General features: G+C 40.5%; 1 protein-coding gene across 2 annotated transcripts; it reads right to left on the reverse strand.

Moving 5' to 3' along the window:
- Positions 1 to 1,739: 1,739 nt before the first annotated feature.
- Positions 1,740 to 23,232, reverse strand: mllt1a (MLLT1 super elongation complex subunit a). Of its 2 annotated transcripts, none has more exons than XM_049588947.1 (12): positions 23,132 to 23,232; positions 16,899 to 17,079; positions 14,751 to 14,833; positions 13,360 to 13,503; positions 11,292 to 11,417; positions 8,086 to 8,739; positions 7,410 to 7,500; positions 7,175 to 7,286; positions 5,906 to 6,005; positions 5,239 to 5,307; positions 3,899 to 3,970; positions 1,740 to 3,267 (listed from the first exon to the last, which is right to left on the reverse strand). In XM_049588947.1, exons 1-12 carry the CDS (start codon positions 23,141 to 23,143, stop codon positions 3,139 to 3,141), a joined length of 1,773 nt encoding a protein of 590 aa, XP_049444904.1. In that variant the 5' UTR covers positions 23,144 to 23,232; the 3' UTR covers positions 1,740 to 3,138. The 2 variants fall into 2 exon arrangements, with proteins under 2 accessions (XP_049444904.1, XP_049444903.1); XM_049588946.1 differs by having other exon boundaries at positions 5,230 to 5,307.
- Between the last annotated feature and the right edge of the window lie 865 nt (positions 23,233 to 24,097).

The raw sequence follows: 24,097 nt of genomic DNA on the forward strand, positions 1-24,097 counted from the left end.
TAAAGAAGCATCAGTGACGTCACCAGCGCCTTCCGGAAAAGTTCACAGTTTTTTTATTTAAAAGTACTTGGAGCAGCTGCACAAAAAAGCCAGAGCAACCTGAAAAAGACGCTGGTTGCGGCGCCTTTTCTCCAGTTGGCTGCACGTTCTCTCCTCATGGGGAGAACTGAAAAGAGATGCTGGCACCTAGCTATGTGGACCCAGGCCCTGAGGGTGACACTGAGTAGATGTGTCCTAATATTAATCATTATGAACTCAACATCAGTATATAATCTACTAGTAGCCAGTTCTCAGTGTGTGGATATTATTTTAAGATGCTTTTAGTGGGTATGTCTTTTTATTTATGATCATTGTCTCAGCATGTTCTTCTGGGTGGCAGTAATGGGTCATTAATGCAAAATAGTGTACACTGTACCGATTAAATAATTTCAGTTGAATCAAATGCAACTTTAAATGTCATTCAGTACTGATATCAACTTGCTTCATGCTACATGCTAGAAGCACTGTGGGCTTCAGACACTGATGATGAACCGCAACATTGCAGGTTTGAGTCTGACGGGGACCTTTGCTGCATGTCGTGCACCCTCTCTTCTCTCCCCTCATTTCCTGTCACCCTCCTGTCTTCATTAATGAAGGCACAAAAATAATAAGAGTGGGTTGTGCTACAAACACGACTTAAATGTCAGCCAAGTGAGTCAACAGGTGTGTCAACATGTCGCTTTTTTGCTCGTTATTAGTGATCGTTTACTGGTATTGATGGGATCTTCTAAAGTGAAACTAATGCAGCACTGCTTTTGTGATTTAAAGTCAGCCAGCTTTGTGACATCGGTCAGCGTGGATTAAAGTTATCAGTCGAACGCACTGATGTTGCTTCATGATGCAGGCCCCTGAGATATATATTTTAAATATCCAGACAAAGAAAACACAAGGAGGGTTTTCTTTAGCTTATTTTTCTGCCCTTTGTCGTTGCTCTTCAAGTGCCTGGTTACTTGGTATCAAACGCTCCACCTTTAGTTCAAATTCTTCGAAACCGCTTGAAGAGGGAACTCCGACCCTATTCAACATCTCACAAAACACACGACACAGCTCAAGCAACTGTAACTAGAGCTAATTGATTTGAGTAACTACCACACAGTCGCCTGATGCTTCCTCTTTGAAACACTATACCCAATCTCAGAAAGCAAGAACATAAAAACATGACCACCATCAGGGGAAAAAAATAGTGCTCTTAAAATTTCTAGAGGGCCTGATTAACAGAAATGTCACTGATAAAATGACAACAGCCTACAAAGACACTGGAAAAAAAGAGAAGCAGGATGGAAGCCATTAAGACAATACTGGATATTCAGGCATTCCTATTAACACTTGTTTCCCCAGGGGGGGTATTTGGGGGGGGGGGGGTTCAATCTGTGTGACCATGGCTAACAGAGCGCACACCCCCCCCTCACACTGCAAGTCGCAGAAAAAGGCACTAGAGTGGGGCTGTTGCTAGCCGTATAAAAGTAAAAGCGATATACATTCATAGCTCACAGGTTATCTTAACCGCAGTCTGGGAATAAATACACAAAATGCACTTGTAGAAAAATAAAATGTAAAAAAGCGTGGCCCCTATTATTTTTTTTCTTATTTTTGGATTCTGGGAGACAAGTATGGCTACTTTTTCACGGCTTTTTTTTTTTTTTTTTTTTTTAACCCCCACCCACCACCCTACCCTACCCACCACCCTACCCTACCCACCACTTAGAAGGCAATTCAGGAGTGATCCTCCACTGCTCTGGCCGCGAGCAGTCGAGCCCTTTCATGCACGCCAATATGAGAATAAGGGAGGAGGAGGAGGAGGAGAAGGAGGAGGGATGGAGTGAGGGGGCTTCATTGAGATAGGGAGGGGGGTGAGCTGTTGGGAGGAGGTCAAGGCTCAGCTTTCAGTGCGAGGAAGTAGAAGGGAAACTTAACACAACATGTGTTTTCAAATGTTCAGACAACAGAGAAAACTCATCCAAAACACAGTCGCACACGCACACATACATACACACATACAGCACACGACGTGTCAGTGTCTTCATGTACAGTGTTAGGTGTAAGGACCTGGGAGACAAACATGTGCATGAGCCTGGTACCACTTTACTGTAATTCACCTGTATTATCTATAAGCACTGTAAAGATTAAATGAGGGGTTCACAACACACTGTAATACAGTTATAAGCACATATAAGGACTTTTTAAAATGTCTATTAAGGTACAGTAAGTGTTTTTACTAGGATGTCACTAATTATCAGTTCATACACCAATCTCCATGTAGAAGGAGTTTCAGTATACGTACATATATCTGCTTACAACTGCATTATAGTGTGTTATAAACTACATATACTGCTTATAAAAGCTGAAGGGGGGTGGTTGAAGTAAAGTATGACCTGAATCTGTATTTGTTTGCCGTGTGTGTGAAGGAGGGAAACCGGCTGTTGTTTGTGCTCGAGCTTCATGAACAAAGAGAAGTCGGTAACCACAAAGACAACATCTCCTCTTAAAAACCTCCGCAGCGCTCGCATGCACACACACAGACATGCACAGTCAACACACACACACGACTCAAAGAGGATGTTGGGAGAGAAATGAGCTCCAGCTGACAGCAGGGGGAAGGGGACTGAAGTGTTCTGCCGAGTAAGGAGTGTGCGTGTGAAGGAGGAGGAGGAGGAGGAGGAGGGGAAGTATTGGGTTTGCAAAGGCGGGAGTGCAGGAGGGTGAAGGAGGGGGTGTGGGGTGCATACCACAGCTCTGCACAGACTCAAAAAAAAAAAAAAGAAAGAAAAAGAAAAGAGATGTGTAGTGAAAATCCTGACTGTAGACGGAGTTCAGACACTCCGCTCCTCCTCCACCCTCCCTTCCACACCTCCTCCTTCAGTGTCCTCCCCAGCGTCACGTGAAGGTGATGTGTCTTCATGTGTGCTTGTGTTTGTTCGCGTGTTTCTGTTTGTGTGGTAGTTGTTCGATGGTTCAGTCAGGCCTGTAACAACAGCTGCAACATGATGTGGCTGCTCATCCCCTCCTGAAAAAGAGGAGACGGTGGTGGCGAGTCTACCTCCACCTCTGCCGCCGCCGCCATCCACAGGCCGGTTTCCCCACGCCGGTTTCCACTTCCTGTCACGTGGCCGTCGCCTCCAGGTAGCTCTGTAGTTTGCGGACGGTAGATTCGTCCAGTGAAAAGAGGTCAAAGTCAAAGGTGGTGTTGGTCACGTTGAAGTGGCCCGTCTCCTCAATCAGGTTCACAATCTGGAAGAAGTGATCGAAAATTATTTAGTCTTTCACATCACATTATTCCTACAAAATAACTCCAACAATATATTAAAAGAAAATTGCAAGGTTAACCAGGTTAAATTAAAACTTTTTTAATACCACATGGATTGAAATGTAATCCTTGTTTCAAGATCAAGTTGGAAAGTATGATATAAAACCAGTCAGAAAGATACAGCCTGGAATTACTTATCTTTATCACATTTTTCTGCACCGTTTCTTTCAGCACTTCCCGGCAGTACATAACAATAATTCCTAATGATATAATCAATTTAATCTAATCTAGTTATTGCGACCTGGACCTGACTAAGTGACATAAAATGGATGGATGTATTAACCAATTAAAATTGATAGCTTGATTAAGGTTCACGCTTAAAAGGACACTTGCCCATTATAACTTGATGAGCTTCGTAATGACTGTAGCAAGCAGGGGTGACAGTGTTTACTACAGGTCTGATGGTGCTGACTGAAGCTCTGCTAAAGAACAGACTGTACAGCCTCCTACACGCACAAGTCACTGTCACAACAATAGCAATGGCATGGGAAAATGGCATGATGTTTTATCAAAATGAAAACAGTATGCAGTGAAAATGGAGGCATGAACACACACCTGCTGTAGGACGTTACGCTCCCTTAAAGCCATCAGTCTGCGATGGAGGTCCACCAGTTCTTCTGTGTAGGCCTGCAGAGTATATAGAGGAGAGTCAGCATGGTCAGTGTGCGCTTGCAACAGGCTGTGTCTCTAACTCTTGTGGGGGGTTTCTCCTAAACTGCATTATCTGTCTGGCCCTAACTAGAGTGCTGTTCTCTTTGCTATTGCAAAATAGATAAAACTAGGGGATCTTACTGGCCAGATAATCATGACTGATAAAGACGCTGGGGGCAGCGCCTATTCTAGAGGCGACTGCATACAGCTGCATACGCTCTTGACTCTTTGGGAACAACTGAAAAAGATGCTGAAAAAATGCCCTCTGGAAAAACACAATGTGGACACATGCCCTGAGGCTGCTTGGTGCCTTTCTGTAATCTTAGTTTGTCACTCAAGTAAGGTGGCACAGGCAAAGCAAGCTAATCATTTTTGATGCATTATATGTTGGTCAGAATTACAATCTTGATTCTTTTGAAAAAGTGACAGTCCTAGAGAGTCAAGCCTCGGAGGGGGAAATAAAGACTAACGATATTCTTAGTGTTCTATGATCTTGTTTTTTGTCTGTATGGCTATTTAACGTTGGCGCAAAATAGTGAATCTACAAATCTAGGGTGTTTTGGGTGTGTTTAGGGTGTATGGTGTGTTTTTATTGTTAACATGCATCCTTTGTGTGGTTGACCGCCAACAAAAACTGACTGAAAACCATAAATGCCAGGAGAAAAACTCGACTGGTACACATACAGTCAAACTATCCTTTGTTTAGATTGTAATTTGACAAATTCAGACAAAGCTTGTGATTTTGGGGCTATTTAAATAAACTTCCCGTGACTGACACCAAAACATATTGTTTACAGCCTCTTGGGTGTTTCTTTTTGCTCACTAAAGGCAAGACGTTCACTTTGGACTTTTTCTTTTTTAAACTACACCCTGAAATAGATCTCGTTTTCTGAATTTGATCAGTGTCGGATTTGACGTTTTTCCCAACGTTTCAATAAAATCCATGAAGCTCAGTGTACTTTAATGTGAAGGATTGATATAAGACCTGTTTACCAGAGTTTCATTTTATCACTACATGAATCATCTTGTTGCAAAGAAGAAAGAGGAGATTTCTTTTCAAGGGTTCATAGGCCAGTCTGTCTGCACATCTGGATCAATTCACTGGCCCTCACTCCATCTTGTATTCATTAATGCACTCATTGAATCTGGACAAAATCCTGTGTGTGTGTGTGTGTGTGTGTGTGTGTGTATGTGTATGTGTATGTGAGTTAAAGCATAAAAAAAGTTTGATTTACCCTTCCTACCTTGTCGTATCCCTTCTTCAACACCTTCTCTGAGCGAAATGAGGAATCTGGACTCTTTCTGCCTGAAACCTGCAGAAAAAGAGAGCAAGAAAGAGGGAAAGGAGGACAGAAATTATACAGAGAGGAGAGACAGAGGCACTGATGTGAGACCGCAAGACTATCTGGGACACCGATCACAGTTAATACAGCTGAAATGTAACCACGTCTGTGAATGTCTTTAGGCTATTTTGTGTTGGGCAGGAACCAAGACATTATGAATACAGCATTTAAATTCAAAATGCGTTGTCTCTATCTACAAAAATGCCTTAGACTGTTTTTTACAGTATTATTTGAATAGTTTTACCACAGAACTAATTTCTTTAGTCAATTTTAGTCTCAAAATATAAAGATACAAAATGTAATGCCTTAGAAAATTGCTGATCATGTTGTCTGAGGATTATGTTGACAGCTTAACACTGAAAAATGCTGGGTGAAAAACGCAGCACTATTTTGAAGAACAGACAAGAACAGAATCATAAAACAGCAGGTCACACTCTGACTCAGGCAGTAGGTCTACAACTGTAATCGTTCATGTGCGGTTTTACTGTTTATCTACTAGTCAAACTATTTCCGTCCATGTCAATACATCTATGAAAGCGGGCGGTAAAATGAGGTCTGTGTGACTCACTTTGTTATTGGAGGAGCTGTGTTTCTGCGGGGGCGGAGCGGGGTCTCGACTGGGGCTGTGCGAGCCGTCACTGCTGTCACTCTCGCTGTCCAGGCTGAGTCTGACAGGGGGGGACAGGAAGAGGTCAGAGGTCAATCACACACAGACTGACAGACAGAACACAGTGTCATGCTGCTTGGCATTGTACTTGGATTTGTGTATCTTTGACTGTAATTATTATTTGCTGCTGACACAGAGTCTGTTATCACCCAGTGAAGGAAACATAGCAGATATTTAAAAACCAACAAGATTAAACAATATTGAGACAAGACAAAACACTGGTAAGGTGGGGACAGAAACCCTGACCATCTTTTAGGTCCACTGCATGTCACAGTGTGCAAGATCGGTCTACTAAAATCTGTCAGTCTGTAACTCTGAGTCAGATTTTGTGATAAAAGCCAGTTAAATTGTGGTGCTACAGTTCACTGTAAATAGACAAGAATACAGATGCAAGCAGAACATTTCTAACCACTTGAAAAAATCTGTAAATGTCAGAAAAAAAGATTACAATATCACAAAAACGGTTCTTACACTTTGGTAAGATGGAAAAGATGGTGTATTGATAAAAATAAGATGCATCAAAGTCTAACGGAAACAGACTAAGCAAACAAATCATGATGTATGTGACTTAAATGTCAACTGCAGAGACTAATAAGGGTGACAAATGAAAATATCTGATGTGTAGAGCCATTAGCAGGTAACCTTCCTCAAATTGATACATAGAACAAACATAGCTGTCACATTTTTTAATCACATTGTTTTTGTGCTCTTTTAAATACATCATCTCACTGAGCCCTCTTCTTCTGCAGAAGTTTACTGACACCCAACTGGAGAATTAGCGTCACCAGGTATTTATCTTGAAGCTCTCAACTCTTAATATACTCATAGCAGTGCTGGATGCAAATTCTATATTAATTTGCATTTTCTTTTGCAGGCTTTCTTGAAATTTGTTTAAAATTTATGTTAAATTTGGATGCAAACTTGGCTAGAGACACGCCCCGAACTAGTGCATGGATTTTATGTTTTGAAAATATGGTAAAACAATAGATTTTGATCATAACACTGGCACCTTTTGGCATTAAAAAACTTGAAAGAGGAGAATGTGGATCTAGTTCCAGGCAGGGTAAAGTGAGCTAGAGCTACATGTGTGTTTTAGCAGTGGCAAGGTTAAAGTGCATTCTAGGACCAGTGTTTTTACTGATGACCACAGGGGTCTTTAGCGAGACTGACCGAGAGTCACGGTTGGGGGGGTTGGTCTTGATAGGCGTCTCCTCCTCTGAGCTGCTGTCGTCATCATCCGACTCCTCCGATTGGATCTCCTCCACCATGGATCGAAGGGGGCCTGGGAGAAGAGGACAGAGTCACACAAACTGTAATATAACTCGCTTTAACCTGTTACCTCCAGAAAACTCTTTAACACGCCCTTATTACGGCTCTATGACTCAAGGTGAATGGGTGCCTGTACCTTGCCCTTGTTTCTGTCCTGGCTCAAAGTCCGAATCTGAACTGGAGTCAGAGCTTGAACTGGAGTTGGAAGGACTGGAAACGGCTGACTGCTGTAAGAGGAGGAGGAGGAGAAGAAGAAGGAGAGGAAAATGATGAGGGAAAACAAGGGAGCAAAGACACGGACAGAAAGTTGGGACAAAAAAAGAGAAATGATCAGAGTTAAGGATTAACATGATTAACATTGTGCTGTTTTTGACTTCTGAAGGGCCGCCTTTTGTCCTGACTCTATTTTTGGGAGACAGAGACATTCACGATCTGAGCTTTGGAACTAATTAGGTCTTTCATTTCTCTCTATGAACACAGGAACAATATGAAACTGGAGCTGAATTTAGTTATTTAAAGTAAATTGAATGTTTTCTTTTGGTTTTCTTGATCACAAAACAACACATTTGAAGCTTTCAGAAACTGTAACAGGCATTTTCACTATTTTCTGAAAAACTATTAATCAATTAAACAAGTAAATAATCTGCAGATTAAGCAATAATAATAATCTATCGCTAATATAATTTATTATCAAAACAATGATTAGGAAAAAAAAAAAACAATTTTTGAAACCATGACATTGTAAAATTCTTTTCTAAAAGCTTCTTCACTTCCAAAATTCTGAAAATGTAGCTCCCGTGTAGCCAACATACCTCTGACTTCGACGATGCTTCATCTTCTGAATTCGACTCTTCGGACTCTGGAAGTTTCTTGGGCTCCTTTGGCTCCTGCGTGTCATTTTTGCCTTTGGCCCAGCGACCTTTTTCCTTCGGAGGTTTCTTCTCTGAGTAGGGCTGACTAGCAGCAGATGAGGAGGAGACACGAGGTGAGGCTCCCGTGAAGGCCCCGCTGGACGGCCCCTTCGGCCCCTCTGAGCTGCCCTTCTTCTGCTTCTTAGCACTGGGTTTGGGAGACTCGACAGTGGAGGGTCGTTTCCCTGGGGCTTTAGTCTCGGCGGGCCCTCCCCCGCCTCCTCCCCCGCCGCCCCCTCCGCTCCCAGCCCCCCCTCCTTTCGGGGACATGCCCTCCATCTTTGACTCCTTCAGGGTGAGTTTAGGCTCCTTGAAGGCAGCCTTGGGTAAGACCTTGACTTCATCTTTCACTTTGATCTCCGACGGCTTTTTTGAAGATGAGGACGAGGAAGAGGAAGGATCACGGCCACTCTTGCTGCTTCCGTCTCTGTCGTTGTCTCCTTTCGATGTGGCTTTGCTCTCAGAGTCTTTTCGGGGCCGTTCACGGTGCTCCTTGGTCAGTTTGTGCGGTTTGGGTCCTTTGCTGCTGCCACCACTTCCCTCTTTGCTGGGTTCCTGGAGAGAGAAAACAAAAGCACCATCATTGACAATCTGCTATCAAGGCACTCAGACAAAGACACAATGAAAAGACACAGGCTCATCTGCACCTTATCACGGTCTTGCCAGTCTAGTCTGAATGGTAATCACATAGTTTAATTTGAAGGAGATGTCAAACTAGGCACTTAGGTCAGTGTGAAGTAATCATTTCCTCAATGATTAGTCTAAAAAAACAACAGAAATACAGCTAATTAAACCATCTCCCTATGTCATAATGAGACCAAGTTTACAGCCTCACTCGTAGCTCTGTGAGACTGTTCTTAGGCACAGTGGTGCTTTGAGCTTGACAGTAAAGTCAGCATGCTCACATGCGCACTGCAAAAATGCTAACAGGCTGGTGTTTAGCAGGTGTAATGCCTATCATGTTTTGCCAATTTGCACTAAACACAAACTAAGTTGATGTTAATGGGATGTCACTAGATTTGCAGGTGTTTGGTGATAAATCATCCAAATGTCAACCTCATGGTGACGCCAGACAAAAAGTCAGGGGGTCACCAAAGTCAGCAGGATTCATCCTCCGGGGAACATGAATGAATGAACCAAATTTTTTGCTAATGCATCGAACAGTTGTTGAGATATTTCAGTCTGAACCAAAGCAGCAGACCTATTAACAGACTTCTCCCTGGTGCCGTGCTGCTAGCATTGCCAACAACCCCCCCCCACACACACACACACCCACACACCCACGCCCTTTGTATGCCTCCACACATCAGTCAAGTTTCTTTCACAGTTTACATCCATGTCTGTGAAAACATAGATGCTTCACACACACATCTTCCCCCTGGGCAGCACAGAGAATCTATACAATCAACACAGTTTCAAAATTAGTGTCACCAATTCCTATTGGGCCAAATATCTCCCCTTCTGTTCCTGATATATGACGCTGAGTAATGGTGTTTCATGCCAACTATTGTGATGTCACAGTGAAGTTGACCTTTGGGATATGAAATGTGATCATTTCCTATTAGACATTTGTGTTAAATTTTGTCATAATAAGCATAGGAATCTTTTGACCACCAAATTCTAATCAGATTATTCTTCAATCCAAATTTTTGTGCCAAATTTAAAGAGATTCCCTCAAGGTATCTTGAGATATCACATTCACAAGAATGAGTCAGACAAGGTCACAGTAACCTTGACCTATGATCACCACAATCTAATCACTTCATTGTTGAATCCAAAGGGACATTTCTCTGCCAAACAGAAATTCCCTGAAGGTGTCCTTGAGATATGGCACTCAAACAAATTGGACAGACAGATGGATGGATGGACAACCTGGAAACGTAATGTCTCTGTCTGTCTGTGGCTAACACCAGCACTGAGGCATAAAAGAGGTAGTTCCTGACATACCAGTACACAAGTTAAACCTAGACAGTAAAATACTCTGCACTACAGGATAAACAGCGTTTACACACTGCCAGTCTGGACTGACAATCATGGGCAAACAGGCTGTGGACTACATTGGTTGTACTGCTGGAGTTGCATTAGATTAGACTCTTACCTTGAGGGACAATAGATAATAGCTCATTTAAATGTGTGGTAAAACTGTTTGCAGTAGACAAAGTAAGCATGTAATGAAGGCTGTATCCACAGGAGTGGCTTTTAACAGAGCTCTCTGACAAAGTGATACAAGTGGAGGATGATATTTCCACACTGTTCATCCACTTATGAGGAAACAGTTTTACAGGTTTTCAAACTTGATATGTACATAAGAGGCTTCATTGCAATAGACTCGATGCAGACTGGAGGAGTGGAGAGAGTGCCCATGTGTGAGTCTTCAGAAGTGGCTCTCATTGACTCTTTCTATAATCAGCAGATGGACACAGCTGGATGAAACCAAGTCCAAGCCAGCACTCAAAACACACCCCCTCATGCCACAGTTATAATGTGGACTGAAGAAACATGTATTTCTCAGTCACAATGAAGGGGATATTTAGTTTAATAGTCATAATAGTCATAAAAGCATTTGCCATCAGCAAAACTTGTTAGTCACCAGTGTGTGTCTTAAAGTTTTGTAAATTATACCAAAGTCAGATAGTGTCTAGAGAAAAATATAAGGAGGAATTAAGAGACAGGAAGAACTATGTAACGCTACAAATTAAAAATAGTGCCATTAATTCCAGTCAAACATGAAGACCTTACCACTGTACTGGTCTGTGAAAGGTTGACACCAAAACAGTGGCAACCATGGAAAATGTAACAGGATCAGTTTCCTGTTTTCTCCTGATATGTCCCGTCTCCTGGCAGATAAGCCGACTGAGTAATTCTGCATACAGATGCTCAAAAACAGCTGGCCATGATTAGTAGCCTGAGTCAGCCTGTTCTCAAGGCCAATTCAATGATTTTGTACGATGTTCATTTAGACGTTTGCCCCTATATCCATCGATAAAAATTGACTGGCATAATCAATAAAGTTGTGACTTCTGGTTAAAGACTCTAAATGAATGAGCCAGCTGACAGTGCTAGTGAGATAAGTCAGATAGTGTTTGCTTGTTGGCAATTCAACCAACCTTTGACACATGAGATGTCTTGGTCTTCTTGGGGTCTGAGAAAGCAGAGAGGGGGATGGTGGGGAGCATCGGGTAGTCTGGACTGGGCCTCGACACGGCTTCAGCCCCCTCTGGAACCACCAATACCTGAAATTAAAAAGACAAGAGTTATGGAGCCTTATACACTACACAGTAAATCCACAAATATTGTACAGAGCCTTTAATTACTTCGATTCAAGACAGAACCAGGCTTTTATAGAGCTGTTTTTCTGTTTTTCCCACAGACAGTGTTAGGTGACTCACAGTTGGAGCACTTCTACGGCTTGAATGGTCGTGAAACTCCTGGTTGAATCATCAGCACCACAGATAAACAGCTGTATTGCAAAACAACCTCCTTTTTAATTTAGTTGACGACTCCCAAGGTGCACTTTTGGATGAAAAAAATACTATCGCTTAGCTTAAAATCTTGTTACATGCACCACTAATGGAGAGCAGAACCTAAAGATTACAATGTTAAAAGCAAATTAAGAATCCTGCGCACTGTTCATCACTTATACTCACTTTATATACAACATTTTTGTCCTCACACCTTCATTGTGAAACCTACACACCTGTCACTGAGACATTATGGTGTGCAACAGACTTTTTTTTTTAAATTGCAACCAGGTGTTGACTAAACTGACTGGAGCTTAAATCACTTCACTTTTAGATTCTGGATATTTTTTTGTGAATTCAGCAACAAGAGTTTTGTTCACAAATTCAACTAAGAAGCGTTTTGAAGTCACAACTGCTTTGACTGGATTTCTCTCCATAGCAACAGGAGCTAAGGCTCATGAGAAGTGTAGTACTTCGAGCCACCTGCCATGTTAAACATACGAAAAAAAAAACATCCCAGTTTTCAGTGTGAAGTAAAACTGAGAATTTCAGCAGGATTCAAGTTAAATTCAGACTCATTAAGCTCTTTTTAGAACCACAATTTATTACCAGTTTCTCGATCATACTTGCCAACATTTTTAAGTATGATGAATAAGCAGCACGGACAATATGACCTAAAAATATTTATTATTATAACATTTTTTTAGTATTTCCCAGCAGTATATAACAGGCACTCCTAATGATATAACTAATTTAATTAACACAACCTGGACTCCTACACACACAATCCAGTGTCACAACAATCCTACATTTACACAGTGTTCCTACAGTGTTAGGAAAGTTAGATTTAAGGCTTTATAAATCTATTTTTATAATGGCCAAAACTGATGTTGTCAGGAGATCTGTTGCTGCTGACCTTCGTGCTGGTATTGGAGATTGCAGTGAAGGCTAGACAGAGATGAGGGTAAAACAGATCTGGGAAATACCTGCCGTTTGTTGGTGAGGTCTCTTGGTGATTTTATGTTTCTCACTCTGCATGTGGGATTTCACTGCCTTGACTCCCATCGTGCTGAGTTTAAAAAACTTTTTGCAAGAAACACACTGAGCCTTGCATTTTTTGGAGAACAGTGAATCATCTGCTCTGGCCAAAAACAAGATATGATCCTGATCTGCTTGACATTGATGCGAGCTATTTTCTTTTTTAATAGAAGCTACCAATCATTTTGAGATTTTACAATTGAAAAGGTGACTTATAAAATTCTACTTTCCATGTCTTAGCATTTTAAAGGACAAGTGAAGGACTGATTTAAGAAATTTTAAAACCAATTACGGCCTTATTTTTAGACTGATGAATTCAATGCTGTTAGACTTTTTAAGGATCCACAGGAACCCTGTCATAGCGTGTTTAGTTATAGGTCCCACCAGCTCACAATGCAATATAAAAACTTCTTGTAACACACACTACTGAGAAACTATTTAAGACTTATGTCAATAACTCTTAAGACTTTTTAATAACCTTTAAGGCCTTTTTTGAGGAAACCTAAATCCTTTAAGACCTGCAGATACCCTGCATTAAAGATGAAACACTTCCAGAACCAGCATTCACAATACACATGATGAAATGCATCATGTGGTAGTTTCTGCTATTGACTCTTTTCAGTCATTCAGCCATCAGTCCAGTGAACCAGCCAATGTGTCTGTCAGGCAGCCTCACCCCTCCAGCTTTTATCAGCTTTCTCCTGAATTCTTTGGTGGGGTTGTTGAAGGTAAGCTTCTCACAGCGCAGGTGGTTGACTGGTGGGTTGCCCTCCAAGTTGAGGAATAGATCGTAGTTGAAACACACCTTTTTTGGCTCCTCCTGAAGGAAGGAAAAAAGGATAAAAGACCATTTTAAAACTCTGGCAGCATGTGTGACACAAGCTAATTTGTGCCTGTCTTTCAGCATTGCACCAACACATTTTATAACAATAGATAAAAGCTGAATGAATGAACTATCACCCAGGAAGTTAATAAACAGACACAGCCACAGCGTGCACACTGATAAGAATCATCTAACATTCCTCACTGAAGCTGTAGAGAAGTGGATAATTAAAGCTGACAAAAAGGCATTAAGACACGCTTGATAGATTAAACAAAAATGTCTTTGTGTAAATGCAGACGGATTAATGGTTGCTGATATTTACACTCCTCTTGCTTGCCTTTTAAGTGTTTTCTTGATCCTCTGGACAGATTTGTCCATTGTGTACAAGTTAACTGCACATAAGAGGAGGATGAAACATTTTGGGTGCAGTCCAGAGGTTTAATATTACAAAGAGCTGCTGGAGACGATGGCACACTAATGTGCAGATACCACTTAAGCGTCGTCCTTATCTTATAATGAGAGTAAAGTGGGTCTTTCTTTCTTTCATCATTCACTTTAATGGCTGATGGAGACTTAAAGGTGCCAGTATAATAGTGTGTGCTCGTTTTATTTCTCTCACTTAAAGAGCAAAATTGTCCCCCTTATAAAAGTTTTACTAACACAGTGGTGCCTTCTGATTGGCTGAGTGCATACATAAGAACTCTGACTAGAGGGTGTGTGAGTGCGGCTGTCCAAGGTGAAGCCATTCACAAAAAAAAAAATCAGTTACACAACACTGCATTGCACTTAAACTTAAACAAACTACGGGCACTCAGAGTAATCTGATTATTGTTGGCTTCGGACAGTAACCTGATTTCTGAAACATCACATTAGACGGAGCAACCAGTTTCTTTTATCAAGTTGTGGAATTAACCTGGTTACCACGGGTAGATTTCTGCTGGAAAAACCTGTTTTCCTCCCAGTAACCCAGATTTCTGTGTGCATGTAAAGGCAGTCTATGCTTGGCTTCCTTCAGTCTCTAAATATTTCAGCGCAGCTCACAAGAACTACATCCACATTAATAGTAAAGATTCTTTAGTAAAACATCTAAAACATGTGCCAAAAAAACCTCACACAACTCCAACAATATTGAAGCCTTAGTTATTTATATATTTCCTAAAGCCTCTGCTGTCCCCAAAGCCTAAATTTCCTTCCTATAAACACAGTAACCACACAGGTTATTGTCAGTGTCCAGTCGGTCTTACCTTGTTCTTGAAGTAAACCTCAATAGGCATGAGGAAGCCTGCGTAGCCCGACTCCTCCACTTTGTATGGAGGCTCCTTGCATACTGCAGACAGACCAAGACAGAGCAATAATTATTAATGAACACTCACATTACTCTTATCAACAGAATGACATATTGAAATAATGACTGAGGTAAAGTAGATACATCTATATAACTATTTAAATACCAAGAAACAAATACTCCTTTAAGTCTCCCACTAAATGGGGTTAAAAAACAAATTATGTTATTTAGAAAAAGTCTTAGCAAATTACACATGAACATGGACTCAATGTGATGGACAACACACTGATGATTGTAACCAAAATTTGCCATGACTGCCATTATAATAATTCTGTACATTTTGCAAAGCATTTGAGTTTTAACCGCACTTAAACACAAAACAGTGACACATAATAATAAATCATCAGTGACTTCTTACTAGGCCAATATGTATCCATGTTTACCAGACAGAAAGTAAGCACACCAATTTATAAAAGGGACAGAAAAGTAAAGAACAAATGACTGTTTATTTCACTAAACCTTTATACACACTAGTCTAGCGCTCTGTTTGAGGACACAGTGTATGCACACTCTGACTTTGAGCTCTGTGAATGATCATATATGTACAACCTGATTTGAAAAGTAAGAACGACATTGCCAGGCCCATCACGATACCTGTTTTGTTGGACAATACATTGTCCAGGAAACAACTGTGATAACCAATATTATTGTCATTTCGAGACCATTTTATGCCACTAATATAATGATACTATGAAAGCATAATAATGCAAGTACACCCTTTCAAAGAGCAATTAATTGTTAATTCTTAAAATTATATTAAAATTAAAAATTATATTATTTTCAGACACTGGAATTGGAATATGAATAAAAAAATTTTAAAGCAGTACTTACAACCTGGCAACATGTACAAGAAAGTATATCTAAAATTATAGTACCTTTATAGGAGAAGCCTAACGTTACTCAGTTTGAGACAAAACCAAAACCAAGTGATGCCTCTTGCGACTCATGGACACGTTTAGTGAAGCTCAAACACCGCAATTACTTCCATAATCCGGCCAGTGTGCTGCCAGGATGGATGGCCTCGGCAACAGGATGTTTGCTAGTGGATTTACGGATTGGAGAATGAAGTTGGTGGAGGGTGAAACAGGGTGTCTTCAGGTATCAGACACAAATTTAGGACCAATTTTTGGACAGATCATCTTTTTCTTATTAAAGTCGTGCATTCAAGTATAACGGTAAATAATATTTGTGGTCATGTGTAGAGGAATATGACTTTTCAGAGTGACGTAAGTAAATCAACATTTTACCCACAGGTGAATTCAAGTATGAAGTAAGAAGACAGTATTAGGCTCAGTGGTAGGTTTATAGATTTTAGACATCAGAAATAAGGATTTCCACTTAACAGAGCTTGACTAATTTCAATAAAAGGAACGAAAGAACGAATAAACCATATCAGATATAAGCGATTTAAGATTTCACATGTTCAAATTTAAATCCATTTAATGACTTTTACGCCCTGATATTTGTAACATTTAATTTAAGACACTTTAAGACTTTTTAAGGACCTGCAGACACCCTGGTAAAACGACAAATGACGGACTTTCTGGTCTTTGCCACAGGTCGGTAAGCTAACGACAATCAGGACTGCACCTTCCGCTTCAGACAAACTACATTGAGTTGCGTCTTTAAGGGCGTTGTTTTATTGCACAAATAGGTGGGGTGCCTGCGTCTAAGTCTTATGATGGTCGGGAAAGCCCTGCTGTATATTTTGGCATCATGTTGGCTATAATGTTGGTGACATTCTTACATAAAAAATGCGCATGTAAACCCAGCAAAAACAGGCCGTATCGAGGTCAGCAAAATGATCGAGGTCATGCTGATATATCCTATGATAGGTCGATATCATGACAGGCCTTGACACCGCGCCTGCTAGATGCCCTATTTATTTCTGTTTTCATCATGTGAACTGTATTTTGAATGTTTCATGCTGTATCTGTTACTAAACGTCCTTATGCAGCATCTAAAACACTTAATTGTCCTGGTGTGTATGCTGTGAAAATAAACTTTTGAGAATAAGTGTTCCAGTATTCTTATCCACCGGTCTCACCTCTCTTGGGTTTGGGGAAGCTCTCATGTAGGCGGAAGACAACCTTCTCTACAAAGTGCTGGATGTCACCGGTCTCTGGCCCTCGTACAAACACCATCCAGTCGTGGGTGAAGCCTTCTGATGTCACCTTCTTCCTTAGCTGGGCTCTATGGCCCAACTCCAGCTTCACCTGCACCGTGCACTGAAAAGAGACAGACAGAAAGAAAGAGAAGAGTCAAGTACAGTTTATCACAACACCAGGCCTGTAGACGTGGGAGAATATACACATCAGCCAAAAATAGGTGAAATGTGAACTACAAGGGCAAAAATTTTCAGATTAGAAACTGATGGAGATGATGAAGAGCAGAAACATTTGTTATCTACACTTTATACATATTGTGGTGAGCAGAGAAAAGGTCAAACAAAAGCCTCTACATTGTCAACATATAGCACTCTTTGGATCTTTGACTGAATTTTAAATTATTTATTAATCTGCAGATTATCTTCTCCATATATATAGTTTTTTTTTTCCATTTTCTAGATCAAATAATAAGAGAAAAATCACAATTTTTCACAATCACAACTTCCTTAAGCCCAAGGTGACGTCTTCTCGAGTCACTTACTTTACTGAACCATATTCTGAGTACCACCACATAAGATAAAGAAACAGCTTATCCTCACAATCCAGAAGTGGAAACTAGGAAAATGATTGTTAAAGTCAAAGTAGTTGCTGATTGATTACTTGATCAATTGCTAGGGTCAGCGTCTGTTAAGTATTATCTGGATTCCTTGCTTATTCTCACTCAGAAAAAAAAATAATGTGATGCTTCTCTAGTTCATGTACCTTGAATCAGATATCACATATTATAGTGTTTTATAAGAATTAATATCACTAATAAATGAGTCAGACTAAAAAAAAAAGAGGAAACAAAAAACTTCCTGTAAAAATAAAAAGATGGTTAACCTGAATTTATGTAGGTTTACCCTACATGACTTCCTTGCCTGTAACATACGACTGAAATCATAGTTGATACTCAAACTTCTATTTAGAGCTGAAACGATTTATTTACGATCATTTATTATATAAGCAGGTAAGTAAGAACATTTGATTTATATGGCGTCTTTAAAAACTAGACTTACACGATGCTTCACAGGTGCACAGAAGAGATAGTATGATGAAATAGATAAAGAATTTCAGAGAGTTTAAGGAGTTTTTAAGCAAAAATGGCAAAATGCCTCTGTTCTGTTTCTAGCTTTCTATAATAAAAAAAATTAATATCTTTGAGTTTTGGACAACTGGTTGGACAAAATAAGATGTGAAGACGTCACCTCAGACTCTGGGAGACTGTGATAGATAATATTTTCTGAGATAGTTTCCAATAAACATTTAATGGAGAAGATAATGGGCTACGTCAGAGCTGCAATGTACAAAACATATGATGATCTTATAATGTATGATGCACTGTTATAGGTTAAACTACCCAACAATATGTAAATTAGAGCTGAAACAAATAGTTTATCAACAAGAAATTGATCAGCAACTATTCTGGTAATTGATTAAGCATTAAAATCATTCTTTCACAAAACACTTAATGGTTCCAGTATCTTACATAATAGATACTTAATCAATAATTAATCAATTAATTACTATCACTGTGAGAAAACGCTTTGCAAATTAATCAATTACGAAAATAATCACTAGTTACAACCTTATGCCACAGACTTCAAAGCTGTAGATTACAGTGGCTGAGACACCTTACAAACAGAGCTTGACTAAGACAAAAGCAAAGCGGGTAGTGAGATTAAACCAAGGGGACATTATTCATTGGTTTCTGATTCCACCTTGAACAAAAACCTCTGAATCTCTTTTCTGGAGTGTGTGTACTTTATACTCAAGAGGAGAGGCTGAACACTTGGTCTGGACAAACACAAAGCTGGACCGGTGTCGGGACGCTCCCTGTGGAATGGGAGTGATTAGCTGTCCGAGCCGACAGATCTCAAAAGGTTTGTCCAGAAGAGGGGCACATTTTTGGGCTACCTCTCTGTGCCAAGAACAATGACAGCGACGGGACATGTTAATGACACTCTGCTGGTGTGACGGCGGTGATTGGCATAGCAAGTGAAGAGGCTGTGGAGATGGGAGTGCAGAAGGGAACGAGGAGGCGGGGGGGTGTGGAGACGAGAGGGGACAGAAAGGCACTTTATGTCCAGGGGAGGACTGAAGAATGTGGGGATTTGGCCCCGGCACAGAGCAGCTCGTGAGCTGGGACTGAGTGGGGGGATTAGAGGGGACAGGATTGAGATGAGCTGGTCTGGCACTCCCTGGCTAACTCTCTCTCTCTCTCTCTCTCTCTCTCTCTCTCTCGCACACACACACAGACACACACCTCCCCTGCCTGGCACACTGCCCAGCCATTCTGTGGCAGTAATGCCCTTAAACTCCAGACTCCACCACACCCACAGTGAGCAGCCGTGGAGTCCCTCCAACCATCAACAATCCCCCTCCACCCACTCCACGACTCTGCGAAATCAAGAGTGTGATAAGGACAACATAAAAATCAGGATGACAATGAGCCAAAGAGGAAGACAGTGACTCGCTGTTAGAAATCAAAGGGAACAATAAACTGAACGCATTATAAAAACAAACATGGAATTTCTCCCAATAATCTCAAAGTCAAGAGCCCAGGAGGCAACATGAGGCTGAGCTGATTAATTAGCTCGACAGACTAATTAGGCTAATCAGGAGCTACTTTCATAATTGATTAATTGTTTAAGCCATTTTTCGAGCACAAATACAAAACATTTACTAGTTCCAGCTTATAAAATGTGAGTACCTGCACACAGTAAAATTATTACAAATATTTGTGTTTTGGACAAACAATCATACTGGGCTCTTTTGACAGCTTTGTGACATCTTGTAGAGCAGTTCACTATTTCTATTTCCGATAAACAAATGATTTGCTCTATAAGATGTCAAAATAGTGAAACGCCTGGTATGATCAATTAATCAAGAAAATAGTTGGCAGATTTATTAACATTTAACATAATTAGTAGTTGAGGCTACAAAGAAAACACTATGGCTGCAAATAAAGATTGTTTATTGTCTGTTAAATCAACTGATAGAAATATTATCAAAATCATTATCAAAAAGTGAAACCCAAATTGTTGGAGCTGCAATTTTTTTTGACAAAAGGTCAAACGTATCACAACATATCATTATAAATGACGCATTGTGGTGCTAGAGATGTCCCAGTATTCAAATCATATTCTAGATATATATGGAAACTAGCCTGTCAGGTACAGACTCCAGCACAAAAAAAAAAAATTTATATGAATATTTTTTTTTAGGAAAAATGAAATGCAAAATTACCATTCCCATCAAAACTGCGACTCATATCACAATCTGTCTGCAATATATATATATAGATAGATAGATAGATAGATGTATTATTTTTTGCAGATTGTGCAGCTCTAGTCTATGACTTGGACTGAACCATCCAAAACCCAAATATATTGAACTTACAGTGACAGAAAACAAAAAAAAAAAAGGCAGCAAAACCTTAAATTTTAGGGAGAGAGAGCATATGTTTGCCATTTTCTGATTATTCAAATGATTAATTTAACAATTCTACTGATGAAATGCTAAAATACGTGACTATGCTCTACAAAAGGAAAAGGAAAAATTACGTTAATAGACGCTGGCATGAATTGAATTGAAGTCAAATTGTCCAAAAATATGAAGAACATATGTCTAAAATCTGACTACTGACTATAATTTCTACCATTAATCAGAAGATTTACAGCCCAGGAGGCAATATCAGTCTGGGGAAATAAAGACGTAAAATGAAAAACACCTTGATGTACATGGACATTAATTGAATTACAGCACACTGCCTGAAAATGTGACACACTGGGGACATACATATAAAAAACAATGATTGTGTTTCTCAAACATTTAATTCTATTCTAATATTAGATAGACGAAATGAATTGTGGCAACACGTCCATTAAGCTCTCCTCTATTAATGGCAACAAAGCCACTTACATTGACATGGTGCATGCACACTCTCTCTCTTTCTCCTACACAGAGCTCCGATTGAGAGGAAATACAAATTTTGGCAGACACACTGGCTCCCATGAAAACAATGAACTCCCAGCTGACATGTAAATAACACCCCTCGTGACCATGTTAATCTCTTCCAGCTAATAAACGATTACAATAAAAAAAGTCAGAAAGTTTCCCTCGGAGGGGACGCACAAACAAACAATCATGACAGCAGCTGTGTTTTGATGAAGCTGCAGGCTCCAGCTAAGTCCTTCATCATCACACCAGACCTTTCTTCTCAAAGAGATGAAACTGTTACTTGTACTGGAAAACTGGTCGATCCCTGGGAGCCACAGGGGAGTCACAAATAGCTTATCTGCAGCACCCAAGGAAAACAAGTGAGTATTGGAAATAGGGTGTGTGAATGAGTGTGAGGGGATTTACAAAAAGCTGCATGACCACTCATCCTGTCATCCCAACCGCTACGTTCTTAAATGGAGGTCTCATAACTAGAAAACAGCTGAATTTCTCAGTATTTGCACACAAAGTTATGAGGATCCTGCTTTACTGTACACGCATGAATCGCTCTGGCTGTGTCATGATGTTGTAATGTGCAAGAAATAAATTCAAATATAACATTTTCAGAGTGAACTTGACCCTCCTCTGGATCTGACAGACGCAACTCCAGGTTTATTGGGTGTACCTATATTGCAACAAACCTGCAATATATCTTAATTTAATGTGCTATAATGTTCACCCACATCACTGTGGGCTAACAAAATATTTGTACCACCTTCAAGCAGTACAATTTGATAGGACCACAAACCTCAGCCTCTGAAATGACGATGAAGTTGAATCAACACCTCTCTAAACCAGATTAACAACAACAAAATGTTATAACCTTTATGAAGGTATGCTTAATAGCAGGGCTGCTGTATTACAGAGCATTATTTTTAGCTACGTGTACGAATAAACTGGCAAGTGTGCGTGCATCTGAGTAGCAAGAATGAAAATCTGATGCAAATCTTTCACATGTAACAGTTAACATTCATCACAGACATACAACTACACTCCTCTTATAACTTGTAGCAGAAGACTTCCTCTGGATGAACACTCACAGATCTAGTTAAAACTTCAAAGGGGCCAATGCTGAATGGAGACTAGCTCCAAGAAAGTGGCTGAGCCACTTTCCATGGGTGTGTGTGGCCTAACCATCTGAAATATAGTCCTGAATAACCTCAGGCATTTAGAGAGTAACCCATTTTAAAGCAATATCTCCCTCACAGTTAGCAGATACAGCATGTAATTTGGTTTGGTTTACCAGCTTTCCTGTTCTGTACAAAATAAATGGTGCAGCTTTTGATGATGACATAAATCTTAACTGTGCTAATTTATACATGCAATATTATTAAATTTGTAGAACCAAAGGTTTCCATACCAGTCCTTAAATTATGTTTCATATTCTGGGTTTGTGCCTCTCAGTGATCAACCAATGCATGGGTGGTCTTCATAACCTGATTCAAGTTAAACGTCTGCACACACAGAGATTGTCAGCTTTTCCACCATGCTGCATGCATTTTAGTCTACAACCAAGAATGTGGTGAGCCTTAAACATTAACCAACTGTTGGCAAATAATGCAAAGGTGCTGCAGAAGTTGTATGGTCGCTGCTGGTTTTATTAGCCTTGCATGTGAGGTTTCAGGCCGCTGGCAGTGGAGACACCACCCCGCCTCTCCAGCCCAACCTGGAGAGGACAAATCTTTTCCCCGGCGCCTTGTAGCGGCTCCTTAGCCTTTAGCCAACGGCCGACACTCTCCTGATAGGTAGACTAGCTTAGCTTAGCTACAACAAAACCTCGACTCAGATTGGTCTGCATGGTGTCTAACAATGTGCATGTGCGTTTTAAACACGGCAGAGGAGAATAAACACCGGTGTAAATCTCTTTGTGTGCCTGGTTGTGGCTACAGCTATGCAGCGGTGCTGAATGGTGTGGTAGACTGAAGCTAGCTAGCGGTAAATACCGATGTATGAGTGCCCAGCTAGCATAGCTCCAGAGCCAAACAACTACGAGTTCATTAGCAGCAGGAGCATTTTTTTTCTTCTGGCTAGCAGAACAGAGGATTCATTCCTGCCCTGCCAGCGCGCAGCCTGCTGGCATTTTCTCCGTGAAAAGTTCAGATCCCACAAGGAGACACAAAAGCCACTGTACCTGGTTCTCCATGTTTCTCTGGCCTCAGTGATTGTTGTATTTATTTACAGCGGCGTTTGTGGAGCGTCTCCCCAGCCTCTGCTCCTCATTGTGTGTCAATCCAGCCCAGAAGCGGAAGGCAGACGGCTCCCCTCCCCTTCCAGACGGCTGCTGGCAGGCAACCAAAACAGAAAGCTCTCTCAGCCAATCAGAGATTGGGAAATTTAAGCACTCTTGAAAGGAGCCAATCGGAGCGCTCGGGAGGCAGGGCGGTCGCTGAGCTGCAAATACAATTAAAGCATTTTCTGGTGGTTTTCTCGAGTGACAGCGAGCTTGTCCCAATGGTTACAGCTCTGTTTCAATTGTAAAATGCACATGACGCTAATTGATTAATCGGTGTTCGATTGCATGGCTTTCACATTTAAGCTTATTGCTATTAGTCTGGCAAATGCAAAATCAATAATATGAACAATGAGGCTTATATCTTAATCATACAACTTGTGTTTTGGATTTGCACCTTAGTGATATCTTAAATTTGCACTCTTACCTACTTTGTACTGCAACTGCTGCACAACAATTTCCCTTAGAATATTTTTTAACATCTCTTATCCAATCTTAATATGCCACAAAATGTTTCCAAAAATATATTCTTATTGTCAGTATGCTAAATTTTCTAAGTGCACACTTTTTATGTACATAGTCTGCTACACTCAGAGTGTGTGTGTGAGCTTTCTGATTGACCTAAGGCCAATGCCTGTGTCATAAACCAGTCTTATAAAACCATAATAAACTCACTATTACTCAGGTACAGTGCTTAAGTACAATTTTGGTGCAATTAACTGGAGTATTTCCAGTTTATTCAACCATTTTAATCTCTACTCTGCTACATTTCAGAGGGGAAATGTGATGCTTTTTACTCTACAATCAACACTCAGTTCCACCTGGACTGGCTACGTTAAAGTAACCACCTGCTTACATGTAATGCAT

This window comes from Epinephelus fuscoguttatus, linkage group LG10 (genome assembly GCF_011397635.1).
Source record: "Epinephelus fuscoguttatus linkage group LG10, E.fuscoguttatus.final_Chr_v1".
Classification (NCBI taxonomy): Eukaryota; Metazoa; Chordata; class Actinopteri; order Perciformes; family Serranidae; genus Epinephelus; species Epinephelus fuscoguttatus.

What these genes read in the sequence shown, in the direction of transcription:
- mllt1a (XM_049588946.1), bottom strand. An exon ending in AGGTTTACTTCAAGAACAAG is followed by an intron (nt 13,504 to 14,750) that starts GTAAGACCGACT and finishes TCCTTCCTTCAG; the next exon opens with GAGGAGCCAAAAAAGGTGTG. An exon ending in AGCGTAACGTCCTACAGCAG is followed by an intron (nt 3,268 to 3,898) that starts GTGTGTGTTCAT and finishes CACTTCTTCCAG; the next exon opens with ATTGTGAACCTGATTGAGGA.